This window comes from Echiichthys vipera, assembly GCF_963691815.1.
Source record: "Echiichthys vipera genome assembly, chromosome: 15".
NCBI classification, from domain to species: Eukaryota; Metazoa; Chordata; class Actinopteri; order Perciformes; family Trachinidae; genus Echiichthys; species Echiichthys vipera.
The window spans coordinates 28,531,527-28,556,218 of NC_139840.1; the positions used below are offsets into that span (position 1 = coordinate 28,531,527).

At 39.0% G+C, this 24,692-nt stretch overlaps 2 protein-coding genes across 6 annotated transcripts in view; one reads left to right on the plus strand and one right to left on the minus strand.

Annotated features, from left to right (window-relative positions):
• Nucleotides 1-14,982, minus strand: part of blvra (biliverdin reductase A) — a 34,955-nt gene extending 19,973 nt beyond the window's left edge. The window contains exons 1-3 of the mRNA XM_083928867.1: nucleotides 14,921-14,982; nucleotides 638-761; nucleotides 78-197 (exon numbers count right to left, since the gene is read on the minus strand). Of these exons, the coding sequence (XP_083784993.1) occupies nucleotides 78-197; nucleotides 638-756 (239 nt within the window). The 5' untranslated portion in view covers nucleotides 757-761; nucleotides 14,921-14,982. The remainder of the gene's footprint in view (nucleotides 1-77; nucleotides 198-637; nucleotides 762-14,920) is intronic.
• Nucleotides 14,983-17,758: 2,776 nt separating this feature from the next.
• coa1 (cytochrome C oxidase assembly factor 1) overlaps nucleotides 17,759-24,692 on the plus strand; it is a 49,183-nt gene continuing 42,249 nt past the window's right edge. The window contains exons 1-2 of one of the 5 annotated variants that reach the window (XM_083927959.1): nucleotides 17,770-17,836; nucleotides 18,203-18,374. Coding sequence is in view for 1 of the 5 variants with exons in the window: in XM_083927956.1 (XP_083784082.1) it covers nucleotides 18,337-18,339 (3 nt within the window). In the remaining 4 variants the exon portion in view is untranslated. Of the gene's footprint in view, nucleotides 17,837-18,202; nucleotides 18,375-24,692 lie in introns of all 5 variants that reach the window. The other 4 variants (XM_083927957.1, XM_083927956.1, XM_083927958.1 and 1 more) reach the window with 4 other exon arrangements.

The window sequence follows — 24,692 nt, forward strand, 5'->3', positions numbered from 1 at the left end:
TTGAATGATTCACTGTATATACCTATTTAATGTAACACAGCTCAAGTGCAGAGACTTTGTGAAGCCTTGCGCATTACCTGATGTTGTCCTCATGCAACGCATTCTCAGTGCAGATGAACGCCACATGAATGTCGTCTCTGCTCACAGCCTCTTCGACGGAGATCTGACTCACTCCCTGCTGAATGCCCAGACTTCTTCTGTTGACAAAAACATCTGTCAGGGTTATAAGAGATATATGGCTTGTTTCCATTATGGTAAAATGTGGCCGCTCTGAAAGTTTCAGGGCACGCCCTCTCAAATGGAGCGATTTACAAGACTCTGGAGGTGACGGCTCACTCTGAATGGGTTTTATAGTAGGCTATTATATGGTATTCAAAACATATGTTTGGTAGTTATTTTATATGGTCAGCTGGGATCGGCTCCAGCCCCCTGCGACCCCAACAGGGACAAGCGGTTGAAGATGAAGGAATGAATGAATAAATGGTCCATATTGGTCATCAAAATACAAACAAATGTAAACCTAAGCGTGAAAGTCATTAGTTTAGAAATAATATGGTCTATCTGTGAGTAGAGCGTCTTTTTTACATCCTTTTAGACATGGAAGTCACAGAATGCACAAGTAGCATGTGTGTATTACCTGGAAATGAAACCTCTGACACTGAGGTTCTCTGCTGGACTGCCAGGTTGAGGATCCAACATGTCTCTTATCCTCACCCAACCTGCTGTGCCAATGCCAACAACCACTGCTCCTAACATAGTGACTGAGAAACAAATGAAGAAGTTATTGTGATCCAATCTTATCTAATGAATTGCCCATGTTGTAGGCTAAATCATATATGGTTAAGCCTAGCAGAGAACTGCAAAATACAGCAGAGCATTGCAGTGACATCTGATATAAATTGGACCTTTTTCCCATTTCCTAGAACAGAACCATCTATATAGGCACTGAAAATGTTTCTCAGGAGTGGTATATCATTTTATTTATTTAATTTTTTTATTGCGAACATAAGAATGGAATAACAAATAGAAATGTAAAGAAAAGGGAAAAAACAAAAACAAAAAACTAACAAAATCAGAACAACATTATTTTGTTGTTTTTTTTTTCCAGTAATGAAACACAAAATAACCAACAAAATATTTAAACAATTTAACATGTCCGAAAAGGAGTAGTAAGAAGAATAACTTATTTAATGCGACCCATTTTCAAACTTTATTACATTGAAATCCATTATAAATCTATTTCATAATATATAGCTTAGACATTTTGCCTTTACCTTTTATAATTGCTATTATTATTATTATTATTATTATTTTATTTTATTTTTGATTTTTTTAGTAAAGGCCTCCTCCTAGGCCTCCTTCTGCCTCTCTGTACTTTGTGAAGACTCTTTTTTATACTTTTTTTATACATCTTTTTGAACTAAATCGGACTTGTATATTGCCTCAACTTCACACTCATACTGTTCCACAGTCTTAAATACAGAAACTTTTCATTGCCGTACGCACAAAAAAAAATCTAATCAAATCTTTCTTCCCCCTCAGATTATAACCCCCTTCTCTACTGAAGAATAGTCTTTGTAAATTACCAGGTAATAAATTATTTGCTTTGAACAATATTTGTGCCATTTTTAATTCTATAATATCGATGAATTTTATTGTTTTTGACTTTTTTTTAAAATGAATTTGTGTGGTCTCGATATTCAGCTTTGTGAACTATTCTTATAGCTCTTTTTCAAATTATAGTTAGTGATTATGTGTCTGTGTGTGTGTGTGTGTGTGTGTGTGTGTGTGTTTCGCATATTTTTCGAAATATGGCAAAACCAGGGAACAGTATAGGATATGTAGTGACTTGTGACTTATGGTTAGCTTTACTCAATATTGAAACTCCTCGACAGTGTAGATTGTACATACTTTGTGAGATTTCGAATTGACCTTGTCATCCATTACCACACCAAGAAATTCAATTTGATGCATTCTTTCAATGTCCACTCCTGTAATCTTAATCTTTACTTGAGAATGTATTTTAAAATTGCAAAAGACTATGACTTTAGTCTTGGACAAATTTAGTGACAATTTATTTTTGTCAAACCAGCCTTTTATCATGTCCATTTCAAGGGTTAGCACCTCTAATAGTCTCTGCAGATGAGCCCCAGAACAAAAAAATACCAGCTTGAGCACTTTTGAAACTTTACAAATGTCATTAATGTACAGGATAAACAATTGTGGACCCAGTACTGACCCCTGTGGTACACCACATGTAATATCCAAACATGAAGAGGAATATCCACACTACCGCACAAATTGTTTCCTGTTACTAAGATAACTTTTTTAGTTTTTTAAGTATCACCGATTTAAAACTAACCCCCTGATGCCGTACGGTTCCAGTTTATTGTAAAGTATTTCATGGTTGATTGTGTCAAATGCTTTTTTTAGGTCAAATATTCCAACTGCGTGCTGTTTTTGATCTATAGAGTTTGTAATTTCCTCAATTGATTCCATTAATGCAAGTGCTGTTGAACGGTTTGGCCTGAATCCGTACTGACTGTCTGTAAGTAATTGATGTGTGTCTATGAATTTGGCTAACCTGTAAATTAATAGTTTTTCTAGAATTTTATTGTGTTTAAGTTGTTTATCGCCCGTTTTGTACAAGGGAATGCCTTTTGTCGTTTTCATTTTGTTAGGAAATTTACCAGTTTGAAATGATAAATAACAGATGTAAGCAAGGGGTTCTGAAATTCCCTCTATGACCTTTTGAACAACAGTCATATCAAGTCTGTCACAATATGTAGATCTTTTGGTTTTATCAATAATTTTTCTCTTCCACAGCTGTGAGAAACATGGAGGCAGGATTTCGATCAATTAACAGAATTAACTTCTGCAGAAGGCACAGAATAAAGAATTTTTCCTGCAAGTTCAGGCCCAACATTTACCAAAAAAAAAAGTGATTGAAACTGTTTACCACCTCATTCATGTTGTGATTATCCTCTCCATTGTAGATAACATACTTAGGATAACTCACTTGCTTTGGACCATTTTTTATGACCTTGATTAGTATGCCCCACATCCCTTTCATATTATTTTTGTTCTTCTCCAATACTTTGATAGTATTCTTTCTTGCTTTCTCTTAATATTTTAGTTCATTAATTTTGTATTTTTTTTCTGCATCTTTTGTTCTCTGTTTTACAAAGACCTTGTAGAGTGTATTTTTCTTTTTACAGACATTTAAACCTGTAAACTTTTTGAGATCCAAGGACAATCTGCATCTTTAATTTTCCTATTGAATTGTTTGATCAGTGTCATGCACCAATAGGTCATTTTTTAGTGCATTCGTGGAGTCATCTGTTCTCATTTTATATTCTAGATTTTTGTCTGGCTTATTGTCCTTGTAGTTGTTATCATGAACTGCAAAAACAGGAAGGTGGTCACTGATATCAGTGATTAATAGTCCATTTATTGTATTGTTTCCAATGTCATTAGTGAACATGTTATCAATTAACGTGGCAATATGAGGTGTCTGCTTGGTCTAGTGATTTTTGGATGAAGGCTCATGCTATACATTGTATTGATGAGCTCATCCGTCCGTTTGTGATTGGTAGGGTTTATGAGGTCGATGTTGAAATCCCCACAGGTGAAATGTACTTGACTCCCTCTTGGAAATGTGTTTTCCATCCAGTTAGTGAACACCTCAATACTTGACCCAGGTGCTCTATTTATACAGCTGATGATTACATTTTTCTCTTTTTCTTTGTAAATGTCTACTAGTATGCATTCAAGCACATCATCAACAACACCTGACCCTTAAAATGCAATGTTTTGTCAACATATATGGCTACTCCTCCACCACCATTATTTAGTCTGTTTATGTAATTGCATATCCCTCCAGTTCAAACTGATGTAAATATTCCTTTATATTATTGAAGTTTGCATACTGGCTCCTGCTGTTAAAGTGGATAATTGATAACTTGCCATCCGTTTTAATGTTCCAGTTGTAGTGATCATCTGTGTAGTAGCTAAAGTTATTATTGATGGAGGAGGAAAAATTGTTGTCTGTGTCTGTCATTTTCCACATCTTGTGTGTTGTGATCCATTTATTCAAATGATTTCAGTTCCTGTAGGTCTTGTTCATTAATCCAGTCTATCATTAAGCTCTCATTCTCAGATGTTTGCCTTTTTGAGTGAGATATTTCCGTGTGTCATGGTTGTGTGATGTAGTTGCTTGTTACCTCACATCCCAGATGATCATTGATATTTGTCCAGTTCCTCACTATTTCTGATGACAAGCACTTTGGCCTCCTCAGGCGATCTGTTAAGTTTTATGAATATTTTACAGTTTGTAGTCCAAATGTTTTTGTATTTTCCTGTTTTCTTAAGTAACATGCTTTTCTGGCTATGTCAGCGTTGTGTTTTGTGAGTTGCTCGTTGATGAAGACATCAGTTCCTTTCAGTTTCCTTACCTGTTTCAGCAGATTGGTTTTGTGCTTTCTGTTGACAAACCGTGAAATCACAGCTGGCTTGTCACTGGCACTTCTCCTAGGCAGGGGGTGGCATGCATCTATGTTGGTGCAGTCCCCTCGGATTCCTTTGAACTGCAGGAAACATGCCACCTGTTGCTCCATAGAACTGCCGTCCTGTTCCATGGGCTCCCTTCTGCTGTCAGCGGTCACCGCACACGCATACAGTGCATCCGGAAAGTATTCACAGCGTTTCACTTTTTCCACATTTTATTACGTAACAGCCTTATTCCAAATTGTATTAAATTAATCTATGTCCTCAAAATTCTACACATAATGCCCCATTATGACCACCTGAAAAAAGTTTTCTTGAGAGTTTTGTTTTATTTTAAAAATGTATTAAAATTAAAAAACAAAGAAATCATATTTACATAAGTATTCACAGCCTTTGCTTAATACTTTGTAGAACCACCTTTCGCAGCCTCTACAGCCTCAAGTCTTTTTGAATATGATGCCACAAGCTTGGCACACCTCTCTTTAGGCAGTTTTGCCCATTCTTCTTTGCAGTACCTCTCAAGCTCTATCAGGTTGGATGGGAGACAGCCATTTTCAGATCTCTCCAGAGATGTTCAATCGGATTCAAGTCTGGGCTCTGGCTGGGCCACTCCAGGACATTCACAGAGTGTTCCTGAAGCCACTCCTTTGAGATCTTGGCTGTGTGCTTGCATTCGTTGTCCTGCTGAAAAATTAACCCTAGTCTGAGGTCAAGAGCACTCTGGAGCAGGTTTTCATCCAGGATGTCTCTGTACATTGCTGCATTCATCTTTCCCTCTATCCTTACTAGTCTGCCAGATCCTGCTGCTGAAAAACAACCCCATAGCATGATGCTGCCACCACCATTCTTGACTGTAGGGATGGTATTGGCCTCGTGATGAGCAGTGCCTGGTTTCCTCCAAACATGTCGCCTGGCATTCACACCAAAGAGTTCAATCTTTGTCTCATCAGACCAGATCATTTTGTTTCTCATGGTCTGAGAGTCCTTCAGGTGCCTTTTGGCAAATTCCAGACGGGCTGCCTTGTGCCTTTTACTAAGGAGTGGCTTTCGCCTGGCCACTCTGCCATACAGGCCTGATTGGTGGATTGCTGCAGATATGGTTGTCCTTCTGCAGGGTTCTCCTCTCTCCACGGAGGAACGCTGGAGCTCTGACAGAGTGAGCATCGGGTTCTTGGTCACTTCCCTGACCAACGCCCTTCTCCCCCGATTGCTCAATTTAGACGGCCGGCCAGCTCTAGGAAGAGTCCTGGTGGTTCCAAACTCCTTCCATTTATGAATGATTGAGGCCACTGTGCTCATTGGGACATTCAAAGCAGCGGATTTCTTTGTTTTTTAATTTTAATAAATTTTTAAAACTCTCAAGAAAACTTTTTTCATGTGGTCATAATGGGACATTATGTGTAGAATTTTGAGGACAGAGATTAATTTAATACAATTTTGAATAAGGCTGTAACGTAATAAAATGTGGAAAAAGTGAAACGCTGTGAATACTTTCCGGATGCACTGTATGAGTGGGGTTTAACGTGCAGCCCTGTGATGATAACGTTGTTCATTCTGGTGTACTGCTCTAGGTCTGCCACTCTGCTTTCACCTCGTCAACCAGCGCTAGGATATTTTTTCTGTTGCAGCAGAAACTTCCTCTGTTAGGAAGTCGAGCCACTTTTTTATGCCCTCGCCTTCCTCAGCCGAGAGGCTCTTCTTCGGACCCATTGCTGTCTCTTAGCCCGGTTCCGTCAGCCAGGTGTGAGCCGATCAGCTGTTAGCACTGTCAGCTGTTGGCCAGGCGGCTAGTAAACTTTCCGGCAATCAGCTTTGTAACCCTTTCTTCGTCTAAATCCGAGTCAGAAAATCAGGTCGGGTAGTACCGAGGGGTCAGTCCAATGTCCGAAATCCAAAATCAGTAGTTGAGAACTCCAGAAAACCTGCAGTTAAGTAATAAGAACAAAAGAAGAGATCCAGGCAGAGGACAGGCTCTCTGTGGATACAGACACCACTGATACCACTCATTCAATTAAATTCAATTCAATTTTATTTATAGTGTCGAATCATAACAAAAGTTATCTCAGGACACTTTACAGAGTAGGTAAAGACCACACTCAATTACTTATTTATGATTTAATTCCTCTGTAGAGTACGGTGGCAACAAAAACCTTCCCTTTAACAGGCAGGAACGTCAGACAGACCCAGCTCTGTGGAGGACGGCCATCTGTCTTGACCGGTTGGGGAGAAAGAAAAGGAGAGAGAAAGAGAGAAAAGACACACAGAAGGACAGAGAGAGACAGACAGACACACTTCCAGAGATGCAAGCAAAGCCTAACAGTAACTATAATAATATTTATAGTAATGTGAATATAACGTATATGTTAAGACAGTTAATACAACAGAATAGTAGAAACAAGCACAGCTAAGGTGACAGAATTTGAAAATGATAATAATTATGGTGGCAAACATGATCAATGATGAGTAGTGGCAATAGCAGCTACGATACAGCTACAAATTTGATAGTTTATTAAACTAGTGATAGTATATATGAGTAACAGTGATAATAGCAGCAGGAAGCGTCATGTAGAAGAAGCTGAATTAGTAACATGCATTGATGAGACATGAATGGTACAGACAGAGAGGAGAGAAGCTCAGACTATCAGGAAAAGTATTATCCCCCGGCAGACTAGGCCTATAGATAATTAAGCAGAATAAAATCTTATCGTAAGTCCTAGCTGTAAGCTTTATCAAAGAGGAAAGTTTTAAGTTTACTCTTAAATAAGGGGACAGTGTCTGCCTCCCGAATAACATTTGGGAGTTTGTTCCACAGGAGAGGAGCTTGGTAGCTGAAGGCTCTGCCTCCCATTCTACTTTTGGAGACTCTAGGAACGACGAGTAGCCCTGCATTCTCAGAGCGCAGAGATCTAGTCGGATAATACGGTTCTATGAGCTCTTTAAGATACGACGGAGCCTGACCAATAAGAGCTTTGTACGTAAGGAGAAGGATTTTAAATTCTATTCTAGATTTTACAGGTAGCCAGTGCAGAGAAGCTAATACAGGAGAAATATGTTCTCTTCTAGTTAGTACACGAGCTGCAGCATTTTGGACCAACTGGAGACTCTTAACAGACTTATTGGAGCAGCCTGATAATAAGGAGTTGCAATAGTCCAGCCTAGAAGTAACAAATGCATGGACTAGTTTCTCTGCATCTTTCTGAGACACAATGTTCCTAATTTTTGCAATATTAAGCAGGTGAAAATATGCAGTCCTTGTTGTTAGTTTTATGTGAGAATCGAAGGACATATCCTGGTCAAAAATAACTCCCAGATTCCTTACTGTGGTGCTGGAGGACAACACAACATCATCCAGAGTAACAATGTCTTTAGCTATAGAGTTTCGGAGGCCTTTGGGGCCAAGTACAATAACTTCAGTTTTGTTTGAGTTTAACATCAGAAAATTGCAGGTCATCCAGCTTTTTATTTCCTTAATGCACATTTGAAGTTTATCTAACTGATGGGTTTCTTCTGGTTTGATCGACAAATATAATTGTGTATCATCAGCATAAAAATTAAAATTTATGGAGTGCTTCCTTATAATATTTCCTAAGGGAAGCATATATAAGGTGAATAGAATCGGTCCAAGGACAGAACCCTGTGGGACTCTGTGACTAACTTTAGTGTGCATGGAGGATTTGTCATTAACATGTACAAACATGAGGTCTATCTGATAAATATGACTTAAACCAGCTCAGTGTCGTTCCTTTAATGCCAATTAGAGGATGTGATGGTCAATAGTGTCAAAGGCAGCACTAAGATCTAGTAGAACAAGCACAGAGACAAGTCCTTTGTCTGAAGCTATAAGAAGGTCGCTAGTAATTTTCACCAGTGCTGTCTCAGTGCTATGATTTGCTCTAAATCCTGACTGGAAATCCTCAAATATCTCATTATTATGTAAAAAGTCACACAACTAATTGGCAACTAATTTCTCGAGGATCTTAGAGAGAACAGGAAGGTTAGATATAGGTCTATAGTTGGCTAGTACCTCAGGATCAAGACTGGGCTTTTTAAGAAGAGGTTTAATTACAGCTACTTTAAAAGACTGTGGTACATAACCTGTTGATAAAGACATGTTAATCATATCTAATACAGGAGTGCTAATTAAAGGTAACATTTCTTTGAGTAACCTAGTTGGAATAGAGTCTAGGAGACAAGTAGAAGATTTTGATGCTGAAATAGTAGAGGTTAATTTGTTAAGGTCGACTGTAGAAAAGCAGTCCAAGAATATATCAGGTCGTACAGTTTCTAAGGTCCCTGGGTTTGATGAAAAATTGGTGCCAAGCGAGTTGATTTTGTCTCTAATAGTTATAATTTTGTCATTAAAGAAGGTCATGAAGTCGTTACTACTGAGGGTTATAGGAATACATGGCTCAATAGAGCTGTGGCTCTCTGTCAGCCTGGCTACAGTGCTGAAAAGAAATCTAGGATTGTTCTTATTCTCCTCTATTGAAGATGAGTAATAGGCTGCTCTCGCATTATAGAGGGCCTTCCTATATGTTTTAAGACTTTCTTGCCAAACTAAGTGAGATTCCTCCAGTTTAGTGGAGCGCCATTTACTTTCCATTAAGATAATCTGGGAATCATACTGGATCTACAGACTCCAACCTCATGCTCTCGACACAAAATCGGGTCCCAAAAGATTTTGTAAAGATTTATCAATTTTTCCTTATTATGTTATTTTGGACTGATTCTCACAGCAATAGTTGAATAAGTTCACATCTGATATACAATCTGTATTGTAAATAGGCCTATGTGTATAGATAAGGGCTGCCCAACTCTGCTCCTGGAGGGCCACTGTCCTGCATGTTTAAGGTTTCTCCCTGCTCTAACACACCAGTCAAACGATTTTCAAGATTGTATATCAGATGTGAACTTTTTCAACTATTGCTGTGAGAATCAGTCCAAAATAATGTAATAAGGAAAAATTGTAAAAAACTTTTGGGGCCAGATTTTGTGTCGAGAGCATGAAGTTGGAGTCTGTAGATCCAGTATGATTCCCAGATTATCTTAATGAGTGGTATCAGTGGTGTCTGTATCCATAGAGAGCCTGTCCTCTGCCTGGATCTCTTCTTTTGTTCTTATTACTTTACTGCAGCTTGAAGTGTCAGTAAGTTTTGCCGTTTCTTTGTGTTTGGCGCTTGGTTTCGATTGATTTTCTGGAGTTCTCAACTACTGATTTTGGATTTCAGACATTGGACTGACTGCGGATACCCCTCGGTACAACCCGACCTGGTTTTCTGATTCAGATTTAGACAACAGACAAAGAAAGGGTTACAAAGATGTTTGCCGAAAAGTTTACTAGCCGCCTGGCCAACAGACAGTGCTAACAGCTGATCGGCTCACACCTGGCTGACGGAACCGGGCTAAGAGACAGCAATGGGTCGGGAGAAGGGCCTCTCGGCTGAGGAAGGCAAAGGCATAAAAAAGTCGCTCGACATTCTAGCAGAGGAAGTTTCTGTTGTCAGGCTGCAACAGAAAAAACATCCTAGCGCTGGCTGACAAGATGAAAGCTCTTTGAATGGAGAACGCAGAAAAGGAAAAGAAGATTGCCTATCTGTAAAGCAGAGTGGCAGACCTAGAGCAGTACACCAGGATGAACCACGTTATCATCACAGGGCTGCACATTAGACCCCGCTCATATGCTTGTGCGGTGACCGCTGACAGCAGAAGGGAGCCCATGGAACAGGACGACAGTTCTATGGATCAACAGGTGGCATGTTTCCTGCAGTCCAAAGGAATCCGAGGGGACTGCACCAACATAGATGCATGCCACCCCCTGCCTAGGTTAAGTGCCAGTGACAAGCCAGCTGTGATTTTAAGGTTTGTCAACAGAAAGCACAAAACCAATCTGCTGAAACAGGTAAGGAAACTGAAAGGAACTGACGTCTTCATCAACGAGCAACTCACAAAACACAACGCTGACATAGCCAGAAAAGCATGCTACTTGAGAAAACAGAGGAAAATACAAAAACACTTGGACTACAAACTGTAAAATATTCATAAAACTTAACAGATCACCTGAGGAGGCCAAAGTGCTTGTCATCAGAAATAGTGAGGAACTGGACAAATATCAATGATCATCTGGGCTGTGAGGTAACAAGCAACTACATCACACAACCATGACACACGGAAACATCTCACTCAAAAAGGCAAACATCTGAGAATGAGGGCTTAATGATAGACTGGATTAATGAACAAGACCTACAGGAACTGAAATCATTTGAATATACGGATCACAACACACAAGATGTGGAAAATGACAGACACAGACAACAATTTTTCCTCCTCCATCAATAATAACTGCAGCTACAACACAGATGATCACTACAACTGGAACATTAAAACGGATGGCAAGTTATCAATTATCCACTTTAACAGCAGGAGCCAGTATGCAAACTTCAATAATATAAAGGAATATTTACATCAGTTTGAACTGGAGGGATATGCATTTACATAAACAGACTAAATAATGGTGGTGGAGGAGTAGCCATATATGTTGACAAAACATTGCATTTTAAGGTTGTGGATGATCTGTCAGGTGTTGTTGATGATGTGCTTGAATGCATACTAGTAGACATTTACAAAGAAAAAGAGAAAAATATAATCATCAGCTGTATAAATAGAGCACCTGGGTCAAGTATTGAGGTGTTCACTAACTGGATGGAAAACACATTTTCAAGAGGGAGTCAAGTACATTTCACCTGTGAGGATTTCAACATCGACCTCATAAACCCTACCAATCACAAACTGACGGATGAATTCATCAATACAATGTATAGCATGAGCCTTCGTCCAAAAATCACTCGACCAAGCAGACACCTCATTGTGCCACGTTAATTGATAACATGTTCAATAATGACATTGGAAACAACACAATAAATGGACTATTAATCACTGACATCAGTGACCACCTTCCTGTTTTTACAGTTACAAGGACACTAAGCCAGACAAAAATCCAGAATATTAACGAATGAGGACAGATGACTCCACAAATGCACTAAAAAAAGACCTATTGGTGCATGACACTGACAAAGCGTAGAATAAATCCTTAACAATATTGAAGTCAATATATGACAAACATTACCCTACCAAACAGTTCAATAGGAAAATTAAAGATGCAGATTGTCCTTGGATCTCAAAAGGCTTACAGGTTTTAAATGCCTGTAAAAAGAAAAATACACTACAAGGTCTTTGTAAAACAGAGAACAAAAGATGCAGAAAATACATCATTAGATTCAGGTGTGTTGGAGCAGAGAGAAACCTAAAACATGCAGGACAGTGGCCCTCAAGGAGCAGGGTTCGGCAGCCCTGGTATAGATAGTCTTGCAGATTTATTTTTTTCCCTGTTGATAAAAACATCTTAAAATGTTGTTTGTGCTCAATAATATGCATCTATATTTACTCAATTGATGTCTTTGGGCAACATATACACTATATATTTTGGTGTTAGCTAATACAGATCGATGTGTTACTTTGTAGCGTTTACTTTGAACTTTGTTAATATGGTTTATTGAGACATCTGACTATTTTTGAACATACAGAACCTCCAGAGAACAGGAAATCTCTGTAAATCATAAATAAGTCATAGAGTGTGGTCTTGACCCATCTATATGTAGTTTGGCACGATAAATAACCTTGAATCTAAAGTGTTATGCTATTGAGACGAATGTTGCCTCTTTTTTCTCTCTCCTGAATAAAACGTTACTGTTTGACATCTGTGTCCTAATTGTAGGCAGTGGCAGGACTTCCCTTCCATGTATTTTTGGTCAGAAAAACAGGGTTTTTATTGTGTAGCTGATGTGGAATCTCATCGATTTGTAGTCGCCCACAGCAAGTCTAAATTTTAAACCATTTTTAAGCTTTTCTTTGTGTTGGAGACCAGTGAAATAACAAAAACATGTTCAGTGCATAAACAGTGGTCACAAGTTAATTCAAATTTTTTGGTTTACGTTTAAGTCTGAATAACTTGATCATCTACTCTAACATGTTTACTCAATAATTTGGTTTTTCACCAAAGTGCTTCACATGGACAAACACTAAGACCGCATAAATTGTCCAAACAGTTGGGCCCGGCCCATAATAGTGACGCACAGGACACAACACTAGAGAAATGAAACCGATGAGAAGCAGATGATGAGTTGTTGCTGGGTTCAGTGGGCGACCAAGTGGAAACACTAACAAGAGTACGTCTGTGGAAGAATTCACCTCCCACCGGAGTTCTTCAGCCTCTGCTCGACCCCAATGCTTAACATGCTGCAGCTAACGTTAGCACAGACAACGCTGAACATGCGGCAGCTAACGTTAGCACAGATAACGCTGAACATGCTGCAGGTAACGTTAGCACAGACAACGCTGAACATGCTGCAGCTAACGTTAGCACAGACAACGCTGAACATGCTGCAGCTAACATTAGCACAGACAAAACTCCTGAGGGACTGTCATTAGTTGATGGACCATTTTTGTTTCTGTGTTTTTGAAAACATGGGGGGGCACTCTATTTAATGCCAAGGATATTATTCTAAATATTTTTGCAATGTTAGGTTCCAACTTTTCTTGAATGTACCGTACTAAGCACTGTTTTATTATTTTATCAATAAAAACATATGTGTTTAAGATGTAAAAGTTTACAAAAAGTTAGTGCTTACTGATAAAAAATAAACAAATTTTGTTGTTTAAACTCATTGTTGTGTTTATAAAGTCATAAACCAAAATCCACTTAGATTGAAAAACGCTGCTTCTTGTGTCAAATATTGATATGTGATTGCGTATGGGATGTGTGTAATCGCGTTCCACCACTAATAAAAATTTGGCTGACACGTTTCTTCAAACAAGACCCCAGGGAAGGACCAGATAGCCACGGTACCCATCCAACATCACTTTTAAATGTGTTCAGCGACATTCTGCTGAGCAGGCAGGTATTCAATGCCCAGCTAAGACAATAGGACCTGACTGTCCGGTCCTGCACCACCACCACCTCCTGACTCACTGCACCCACACACAGGCCCTCTGCACCTCACTCACACTCACCTTCACCCCCGCCTCTACCTCTGCGACCCCAGTGGCAAAGGACAATATCCACACCGTCAAAACCATCATTACACACAGACAGATGACACCCATCACTGTTTTTAGATCTGTGTTTTTAAAATACCACTTGTAAAACATGATGAGCGCACATTCAGCACAGCCATTTTAATGTCTGTCTTAAACAAATCTTTTATTATAAACAATATAATTTTAGATGATAGCCTGGAAACCATTCTCCTCACAGAGACATGGCTTGGCAATGGTGCACCTGTTGTTTTCACTGAGGCTTCTCCACCAAATTTTAACTTTTTATTTTCAACAAGGGGGTGCGGAAGAGGTAGGTCTACAGCAGGGGTGTCCAATTCCAGTCCTGGAGGGCCACTGTCCTGCATGTTTGAGGTTTCTCTCTGCTCCAGCACACCTGATTATAACGATTACCAAAACCCTGACAAGCTTCAGCTGCTTGATAATAATGAGCAGAGCATTAGACTCAGGTGTGTTAGAGCAGAGAGAAACCTAAAACATGCAGGATAGGGGCCCTCCAGGACCAGAATTGGACACCCCTGGTCTACAGTGTGGCAGTGGATAACCATAACTACTATATATATATATTTCTACAATGTGAAAGTCATGTTGATGGTCATAGTTGCATATCTGATAATAAGGAGAGGCTGAACACCTGTGTTATATCCTGTTGTTTCTAAAAGCAGCAGCTGTGCTCAGCCTCTCGTCACATTCACAAACATCTCACCGATGCTTTTCAGGACACATCGCGTATCTACTGTGGAAGATTGTATAAGTGCACACTCTGAAAAATACATTTCAGAAAATATAATGTTTGATCTTACCACACAAAAGCTTCATAGAGTGCTACTCTACACCGTGCGCCACTTAAACTCACGCAGATATCACTGCCAGTGACGTATTAATGAACCATGTCAACATCCAGGTAACAGTTTGTATTGGGTTGAGATGAAACAACTGGCTACCTTGATCTCATCTTAGGAAATAACCAAACGTTAATTTCAAGGGCTTTTCCCAACAGCTACGGCTATATTGACCACTGCAGTACAGCTCCGTCCAACTGCTGCGGTCAGAGAAACAACGTAACGTAGGGAAACCAGTTGGGTTATAACACCAGGATAAAACATAGGCTTTAAACGAGCATGACTGCGCGCGTGTTAAACAGACCATGTCATCTACGGTAATAATGTGTGGTATTCTTACTCCTGTGTATAACTTGAATGGGAAAAGCAAAACTAACAGCAGAGTCCACGCGAAACACGACTCAGTGAACAGGGACAGCGGCACACTAACCTTATTAAGAGATAGCATGTTGGTCCCCTACCTGGTTTTGTGTAGTTCTTTCGTGACTCTCACGAGGAAACCTAGCTGTTACCGCTACAGTTGACGTAACACGAAGACAGTGCTGCAGACGGAAGCCGCTTGTGGTTGTTCAGTGCCGCCGCGGCGCGTTCGTTCTGCAGCAGTGGAGGAACCGGTCTGCGGTGTGACGCTGGGGGAGGGGCGGAGCTGTGTTCACAGGCCCGTCTGCAGCTGGATGCTATTGCACTGAATAGACTATTATAATCCGATTTCAATTTGTGAATCCAATAATGGGCATTACCAAAATAATGCAATAACCCTATAATACCAAACCATGTAGGCCTACTGTACATATGAATAATATCCAGTACAGTTGATTATGAAATTGCCTGTATAGCCTACATACATATTTAACCAAGCTGATTCTGATTGTGAAAGTGTCCTGTCTTGTTGGAGGTTGATTGATTTACCAACAGTCAACACATGCTAATGCATGGGCTTTTGTTTTACTTGTATTGAAAGTAAATGTGTCAAAACATTTGTTTAAACCTAATCACTGAGTAGAAACAAGTATCTTGTATTGGATTTGATAAAAACATGCAGAGTTTATGTGATGTCTCCAGCTTTGCCCGAAACACTAAAGGTACCATACACTGGAAACCATTACGTAATAATAATAATAATAATAATAATAATAATAATAATAATAATAATAATAATAATAATAATGATAATAATAATAGATGAATTGTTCACCTGAAAGTGTCTACTTCTCCTTTTTCACCATTCTAAGCTGTTCTGACTTCATTGAAATGGTTATTAAAGAGTGGATTGTGTCCAAAGACTTTAAAGGGCTAAAGTAGAAAAAGAAAGCATTATCACTTGCAATATTGGAAATAAAATATTGCATTTTGCTGACAAAAATATATATATTTCCACTGCGATAAAACAGCAAGATAGTTTGAACTCTAACCACTCATTAAAACCACTGCCAGGGTTGGGATGAATCGGAGAACCTTGACGCTGCAGTCAACAGCCTAACTATTAGGTTATTAACAAATGTTGACAATAAAAGCTCAACATTTTGAATCAACACTGTTTTCAATCCTACAATCTAACTGTGTTTGCTCCACTGCATGGGAGTCCATGGGCAGTTACCTCATGAACTCAGAATCAGTCTGAGATACACCCATAGAGTTCTCTGGGCTGTAAACTACAGATAAGATAGATACAAACCGTCCCCTCTTGTTTGTTTCAATGAGACTGGGTTTATGAGAGTCTTATAAGGGGCCCAATATGACATATTTAGTCTCCGCAGACTTCCTAGGACACTGCTGAAACCAGGTTGTAGGGGGAAAGAAAAAAAAACATATGAAGACGTATCGCTATGAAATAATCTTTTTAAAACAAGTGTAATGTTGATTTAACCTTTAATAAGAAGAGCTGAATAAAACATGTTGAAATACATACAGTAATGTGGGCGTATGCAGTCAAAACTGTGAAGCGGCTGAAAAGGAGGCCCAGTGGATACACATAGGTGAAATTGGGAAGCACGTTGTTATAGTTTAACAAAGTAAATAACTGGGCCTTCATTGGCTGATTCAACCCAACAGTGAGATATGATAAATGGGGGTTGATGAGGAGCTGTCTTCGGAGACACTGTCTGCAAAACTCTAGGCACAATAGCCATTTCCTCCGCCCACCATCTTGGACATTACATAACATAAGGGTCAGACAAAAGAAAGTAAACAGATGTTTAGGAGTAAGTTAAACACAAGTGAAAAAACCCTTGTTGTCACTGGATCAGTCTGTATACATATGTTTTTCTTCTTTTGGAGGCTGTATCACAAAGAGAGATTAGTAGGTGGGTTAACTGACCTTGCTCGCTCACCATGGTTTCCGTTTCTGTAAATACCTGTCTATGTGTAAATTTGTGGGGCAATGATGTATTTAAACACTTTTATCACTTCTGATGAGGAACGAGGGCTGATTGTAGACCACACCATGTAGTTTTCATGTTTTGGTATATGCCTACCAGCTTTCATAAATTGAGTCAATCTTGGCGTAGGGGCTGTAATTTAGGGGATGCCAGTGAGGGACGATATCACTGTGAGTCAATATTGAGATGGAAGTGTGTTCAGGACAGGAATCTTGGGGCAGATTGGACAAATTCACAAAAAAATTACAAGAATCATCCGATTTCCAATGTGGGTTCTACCCTTGATGTATGAAAACCTAACACGTTTGTTTCATGTTGCCTAATGGCATGGCGGCCATTTAAGCTTAAAAACAAACAAACCAGGAAGTCGCTCCAACTTCAACATACATCTTCATTCATAATAACAGTCCAGGACAGGGACAACTACATGCCAATATTCAAAGCCACAGTGTCCCCTACTGGAAACTCAAGTCAGCCTAATATGGCTAACCTAATCTGATTTACATCAGATTTTCAATGTGTGTTCTACAGTTAATACAGGGCCACACAGAGTGTGTTTAGTACCGCAAAAGCTTCCATACTATGAAAATTGGATTTCATCACCTGAAAAACATTGCAAAAGTCAGACCGTTTCTCTCTCAAGCCAGTACAGAGAGACTACTGAAATACAGAAATAAAAACAGTCATACAGTTAAAAACCAGCATAACAAAATTAACAAACAGATCGCACAAACTGCGATATGAACTGCTGTGTTTATGTAAAATTAAACGTTATACATGAGTTGTAGGGCTACCCTCTGTTATGAGAGAAAAGTCATATCTCCATAAAATCGCCGCCTGCCCGAACATGGACGGCGCACTCCGGAGCTTTATTGGAGCGCACCCACATCTAATTGGCGTGCATCTTCGTGACGTTTACGGATGTAAACGGAGCTAAGTCGACCTGGTTCAAAGGGTTCAATACCAGTCCTCTCCATGCCCCTGCCGCTGTAACACGAGGTGAGAGTGTTTTCATAATTCGTTTTTAAGTGCAGCACGGTCGAGTGACTCATGAAGCTCAGTGGAAAGAGTTTGACACTGTTCACTGTCGACTTTCAGCGCAATGCGCATCCGTGGTGGTCCCTGAGTGTCCCACATGAGTTTTTTTTTAACATGAACTTTATTTAAATATGCAATTTACAAATGATGTCAAACCTTGATACAGAACACAGTTTATAAGAGCTGCTTCAAAGATACAATACAAAAAGTCAATAAATAATTCAATTCAATTTTATTTATAGTGTCGAATCATAACAAAAGTTATCTCAGGACACTTTACAGAGTAGGTAAAGACCACACTCAATGACTTATTTATGATTTACATAGACCCAACAATTCCTCCATTGAGTACGGTGGCAACGAAAACATTCCCTTTAACAGAGAAGAACGTCAGACAGACCCAGCTCTGTGGAGGACGGCCATCTGTCTTGACCGGTTGGGGAGGAAGAAAAGACACACAGATGGTGAGAGAGAGACGGACAGACACACTTCCAGAGATGTAAGCAAAGCCTAACAGTAACTATAATTATATTTATAGTAATGTGAATATAACGTATATGTTAAGACAGTTAATACAACAGAATAGTAGAACCAAGCACAGCTAAGGTGACAGAATGTGAAAATGATAATAATTATGGTGGCAAACATGATCAATGATGAGTAGTGGCAATAGCAGCTACGATACAGCTACAAATTTGATAGTTTATTAAACTAGTGATAGTATATATGAGTAACAGTGATAATAGCAGCAGGAAGCGTCATGTAGGACCACGGCAGCAGGCACCACCACGATCAGCAGAGACCTGCGAGACGACAAAGCACAAACAACTCCTTGGGAAGAAGCTGAATTAGTAAAATGCATTGATGAGACATGAATGGTACAGACAGAGAGGAGAGAAGCTCAGAGTATCAGGAAAAGTATGGCCTATAGCAGCATAATTAAGCAGAATAAAATTTTATCGTAAGTCCTAGCTGTAAGCTTTATCAAAAAGGTTTACTCTTAAATAAGGGGACAGTGTCTGCCTCCCGAATAACATTTGGGAGTTTGTTCCACAGGAGAGGAGCTTGGTAGCTGAAGGCTCTGCCTCCCATTCTACTTTTGGAGACTCTAGGAACGACGAGTAGCCCTGCATTCTCAGAGCGCAGAGATCTAGTCGGATAATACGGTTCTATGAGCTCTTTAAGATACGACGGAGCCTGACCAATAAGGGCTTTGTACGTAAGGAGAAGGATTTTAAATTCTATTCTAGATTTTACAGGTAGCCAGTGTAGAGAAGCTAATACAGGAGAAATATGTTCTCTTCTAGTTAGTACACGAGCTGCAGCATTTTGGACCAACTGGAGACTCTTAACAGACTTATTGGAGCAGCCAAATAATAAGGAGTCCAGCCTAGAAGTAAAAAATGCATGGACTAGTTTCTCTGCATCTTTCTGAGACACAATGTTCCCAATTTTTGCAATATTACGCAGGTGAAAATATGCAGTCCTTGTCGTTAGTTTTATGTGAGAATCGAAAGACATATCCTGGTCAAAAATAACTCCCAGATTCCTTACTGTGGTGCTGGAGGACAACACAACATCATCCAGAGTAACAATGTCTTTAGCTATTGAGTTTCGGAGGCCTTTGGGGCCAAGCACAATGACTTCAGTTTTGTCTGAGTTTAACATCAGAAAATTGCAGGTCATCCAGCTTTTTATTTCCTTAATGCACATTTGAAGTTTATCTAATGGGTTTCCAAAGAAACCCATCAGTTATCGACAAATATAATTGATCGAAAAATATAATTGTGTATCATCAGCATAACAATGAAAATTTATGGTGTGCTTCCTTATAATATTTCCTAAGGGAAGCATATATAAGGTGAAAATAATTGGTCCAAGGACAGAACCCTGTGGGACTCCGTGACTAACTTTAGTGTGCATGGAGGATTTGTCGTTAACATGTACAAACTGAGATCTATCTGATAAATATGACTTAAACCAGCTCAGTGCGGTTTCCTTTAATGCCAATTAGATGCTCCAGTCTCTGTAGCAGGATGTGATGGTCAATAGTGTCGAAGGCAGCACTAAGATCTAGTAGAACAAGCACAGAGACAAGTCCTTTGTCTGAAGCTATAAGAAGGTCGTTAGTAATTTTCACCAGTGCTGTCTTAGTGCTATGATTTGCTCTAAATCCTGACTGGAAATCCTCAAATATCTCATTATTATGTAAAAAGCCACACAACTGATTGGCAACTAATTTCTCGAGGATCTTAGAGAGAAAAGGAAGGTTAGATATAGGTCTATAGTTGGCTAGTACCTTAGGATCAAGACTGGGCTTTTTAAGAAGAGGTTTAATTACAGCTACTTTAAAAGACTGTGGTACATAACCTGCTGATAAAGACATGTTAATCATATATAATACAGGAGTGCTAATTAAAGGTAACACTTCTTTGAGTAACCTAGTTGGAATAGAGTCTAGGAGACAAGTAGAAGGTTTTGATGCTGAAATAGTAGAGGTTAATTTGTTAAGGTCGACTGTAGAAAAGCAGTCCAAGAATATATCAGGTCGTACAGTTTCTAACGTTCCTGGGTTTGATGAAAAATTGGTGCCAAGCGAGTTGATTTTGTCTCTAATAGTTATAATTTTCTCATTAAAGAAGGTCATGAAGACGTTACTACTGAGGGTTATAGGAATACATGGCTCAATAGAGCTGTGGCTCTCTGTCCGCCAGGCTACAGTGCTGAAAAGAAATCTAGGATTGTTCTTATTCTCCGCTATTAAAAATGACTAATAGGCAGCTCTCGCATTATAGAGGGCCTTCCTATATGTTTTAAGACTTTCTTGCCAAACTAAGTGAGATTCCTCCAGTTTAGTGGAGCGCCATTTATTTTCCAACTTTCGCGATATTTGTTTTAATTCACGGGTTTGTGAGTTATACCACGGAGCTAACTTCCTCTGTTTTATTATCTTCCTTTTTAAAGGAGCAACAGAGTCGAGGTATGTTCGTAGTGGGCCTGCAACACTGTCAACAATGTGATCAATTTCAGAGAAACTAACGTTAGTGCAGGAATCTTGAATATTAGAATAAGGCATTAAATTAAATGCAGATGGAATCGCTTCCTTAAATTTAGTTATAGCACTATCAGATAAACATCTAGTGTAGACACCTTTTTCCCAGAGGTGAGTAGTCCTGTAATATGAATTCAAAAGTTATTAAATAATGGTCTGATAAAATAGGATTCTGTGGAAATTGACTATTAAGTCATTCATTTCCACACCATAAGCCAAAACAAGGTCGAGGGTGTGATTAAAACAGTGAGTAGGTTTATGTACACTCTGACTAAAACCAATCGAATCTAATAGAGAGATAAACGCAATAGTAAGACTATTATTATCGCTGTCCACGTGAATATTAAAATCACCTACAATGATTACTTTGTCAGATTTAAGGACTAAAATTTGACAGAAACTCTGAGAATTCAGACAGAAATTCAGAGTACGGACCAGGAGCACGGTACACTATAACAAATATAATTGGCTGCACAGTTTTCCAGGTTGAATGTAAAAGACTAAGAACAAGACTTTCAAATAAATTATAATTTAGTTTAGGTTTAGGGTTTATTAATAGGCCTGAGTCATAAATAGCTGCAACGCCTCCTCCTCGACCACTGCCTCGAGGAATATGAGTATTAATATGACTGGGAGGAGTGGATTCATTTAGGCTAACACATTCTTCATGACACAGCCATGTTTCGGTCAGACAGATTAAATCAATATGGTTATCTGATATCAGATCGTTTACTAATACAGCTTTAGATGACAGAGATCTGATGTTTAAAAGTCCACATTTTATTTTCTGATATTGTTGCATAGTTGCAGATTTTGCGTTGATTTGTATCAAGTTTTTCTTTATAGCTCCTCTTCTGTTCATTTTTGATCTGTTTAATTTATATGATCGTGGGGCAGACAGTGTTTGTATACTAAACTGAGCTGGAAAATGCTCCACAGGGAGCGCAGAGAGGTGTGTAAGACTGCCACTCTGCTTCCTGGGCACCTGCGATAAGGGCAGCGCAGAGAGGTTTATTAAACTGCGACTCTGCTTCCTGATCCCAACACTGGGTTGTCATGGTTTTAGACCGCTAACAACTGCGTCCAGGTTCTTAGATATGAGAGCGGCACCCTCCAAAGTAGGATGAATACCATCTCTCTTAATAAGACCAGGTTTTCCCCAGAAAGACTGCCAATTATCTACGAAGCCCACATTATTTACCGGGCACCATCCAGACAGCCAGCGACGGAATGATGACATGCGGCTATACATGTCATCGCAAGTCAAGTTGGATAATACATGTAAAATAGAATAATACATGTACAAAGTAAATTCCTGAGATCTCATAAGGTAGTATAATAATAAGAAACAACATAAGCAGATACTAGTAACTAATACAATATCATTCTGTCATCCCATAAATATATGTAATAATTTTTGCAGTCATAAATTTCACTAATTGCCAGAAGGTATATAAAATATCTTTTCATAGTTATCTAAAAATTGTATATTCTTTTTATTTTTAACCAGGGCTAGGGATTTATAGAGTAAGTTAAATTCAATCAAAAAATGAGGAAAGGTTGGCTTGGAGGCTGAAAACTTTTGCTTCTGAATAAAATATTTCCCTAACAAAATGAAAAGGTTAACCAAATATTGTAGACACTTGTTCTTCTTATTTTTATAATAACATATAACATATTTTAGGGAAAAACAATACAACATGTTAACATGGGTGAAAACATGAGAACTCAATTCTGACCAAAATTGCATTGGGACATTACATTCAAAGAACAAAGTGATTAAAGTTTCATCAGCATGCCCGCAAAAAACACACAAGCTGTCCACATCCATGAATTTAGAAATGAAGGAGTTAACAGGATATATTTTATGAAGAATTTTGAAATGGGTTTCTTTTACTCTGTTATGAATACAGTATTTGTAAGGTAAAAGCCATGCTTTTTCCCAGTTTATGTCCTCTAAATGAGAGCGCCAATAAAATTTTCCTCTTGGAGAAAACCTCTTTTTATCTTGAAAAATCCTCCTTATATGTTTATTGTTACATTTTTTGTCTTGTTTATTAATACCATTCAAAAGCAAAACAGATGTGCTCTCTGGTCCAATTCTATCACAGAAGGATAAGTGACTTCTCATCAAAATAATTAAGCCAGAGGGGATGGCTTTTATCACTGAGTTGTATTCCTTGAAAGGTATAGGAAAATTATGCTGAGACATAAAACTCTCATAGGAGAGGACAAAACCGTGTTCATCCAAAACAGATAGGATATTATTTATACTTTTTTCAAACCATCTGGAATAAAAAAGAGATTTATTCCTTATAGTTATACACCCGTTATTCCATATAAGAGTTTTGTGAGGAGAAAAATTGTGCACAAAGCATAATTTCCAGGCGAGAAGTGATTGCTGATGAAATTTGGACAGTGTGACAGGAAGCTTGTTGGGTGAGTAGTTGCCGGATAAAATGAAAGCAAGCCCACCAATTTTGTCAAAAATATGATTGGGGATGAAGAACCATAATGAACTTTTATGTGCCAAACATCTTTTTAACCAATTGATTTTAAAATGATTCATAATATTAATGAAATTAAGCACTTCAAGACCGCCTTCCGCTCTGCTGTTAGATAGAACTGCATTTTTAAGTTTGTACGTTTTATTTCTCCAGATGAAATCCAGAAATAGTTTAATTTCTTTAGCAGTGGCATCGTTCATAAAGAGGGAAAGAGACGGGAAAACAAAGTGAGAGACGCCTTCAGCTTTCGACAAAAGGACCCTGCCGTGTAATATTAAGTTTCTCTGAAGCCAAAGATTAAAAATATCTCTAGTTTTTTTAATTCTTCCAGAGAAGTTTAGTTGTTGCCTTGCTATTAAATTTTTTGTTATATTAATGCCCAAATACTTGACTGTGGTTTTTACTGGGATATTATCTATGAAGGTATCAACACAATTGTGTATGGGCAATAATTCACATTTAGATACAGTGGCCCTCATTTATCAAACGAACATACGGCAGAAAAACGTGCGTACGACCATTTCCTGGCAAACGTCGGCATTTATCAATTTGGACGTGAGCGTGAGCTACGATCAAATCTCACGTCTGGTCTGAGATCGTGTACGCACATTTGAGCCTGTGTATTTGCGGTGCAGCACAGCAAAACCGGTCTGAAAATAATGAATAAACCTCAGCTGTCATTAAGCATAAGCAGTCACATATTAAGAACAGATCAAAACAGATTCTTAAAACGAATAAAAAAATTAAAATTGTGGTTGGCGCGATTGATGGGTGATTTGTGATGCCAAGCTGTCGCTTTTAAACGTGGTGGCCAGGTGACCAGGGGGGGGACACACGATTCTTTTATATTTCAAAACAGCTCGGCTCCAGCCCCCCGCGACCCCGACATTGAATTAATGAATGAATGTGTTGGCGTGCGGCTGCAGCAAGACGCACTGCATAGCCAAAGTCATCTCCTCGGTTGGTGGCTACCCTCGATAAATTGCATTAAATCAAACAAGGTATCAGATGATTAACATCTTGGTATGGTTCTAGGTGACAAAGGTATTCTCTTACGGAATATCTAATAACCCCGCTGGCAAACCCCGCTACAGAGCAAGAGTGCCGGTGTTGTGCCGTATTCAGAACCCCTGCCGGGGAAATGCACCCCCTCGCATTATAGGTGATATTCTGGATCAGAAGGCTGTTGTTTCCACCTAAAGGAGTAGTTTATATACAGCTAGCCCACAACGGTCAGAACATTGGTTACTTACAGTCT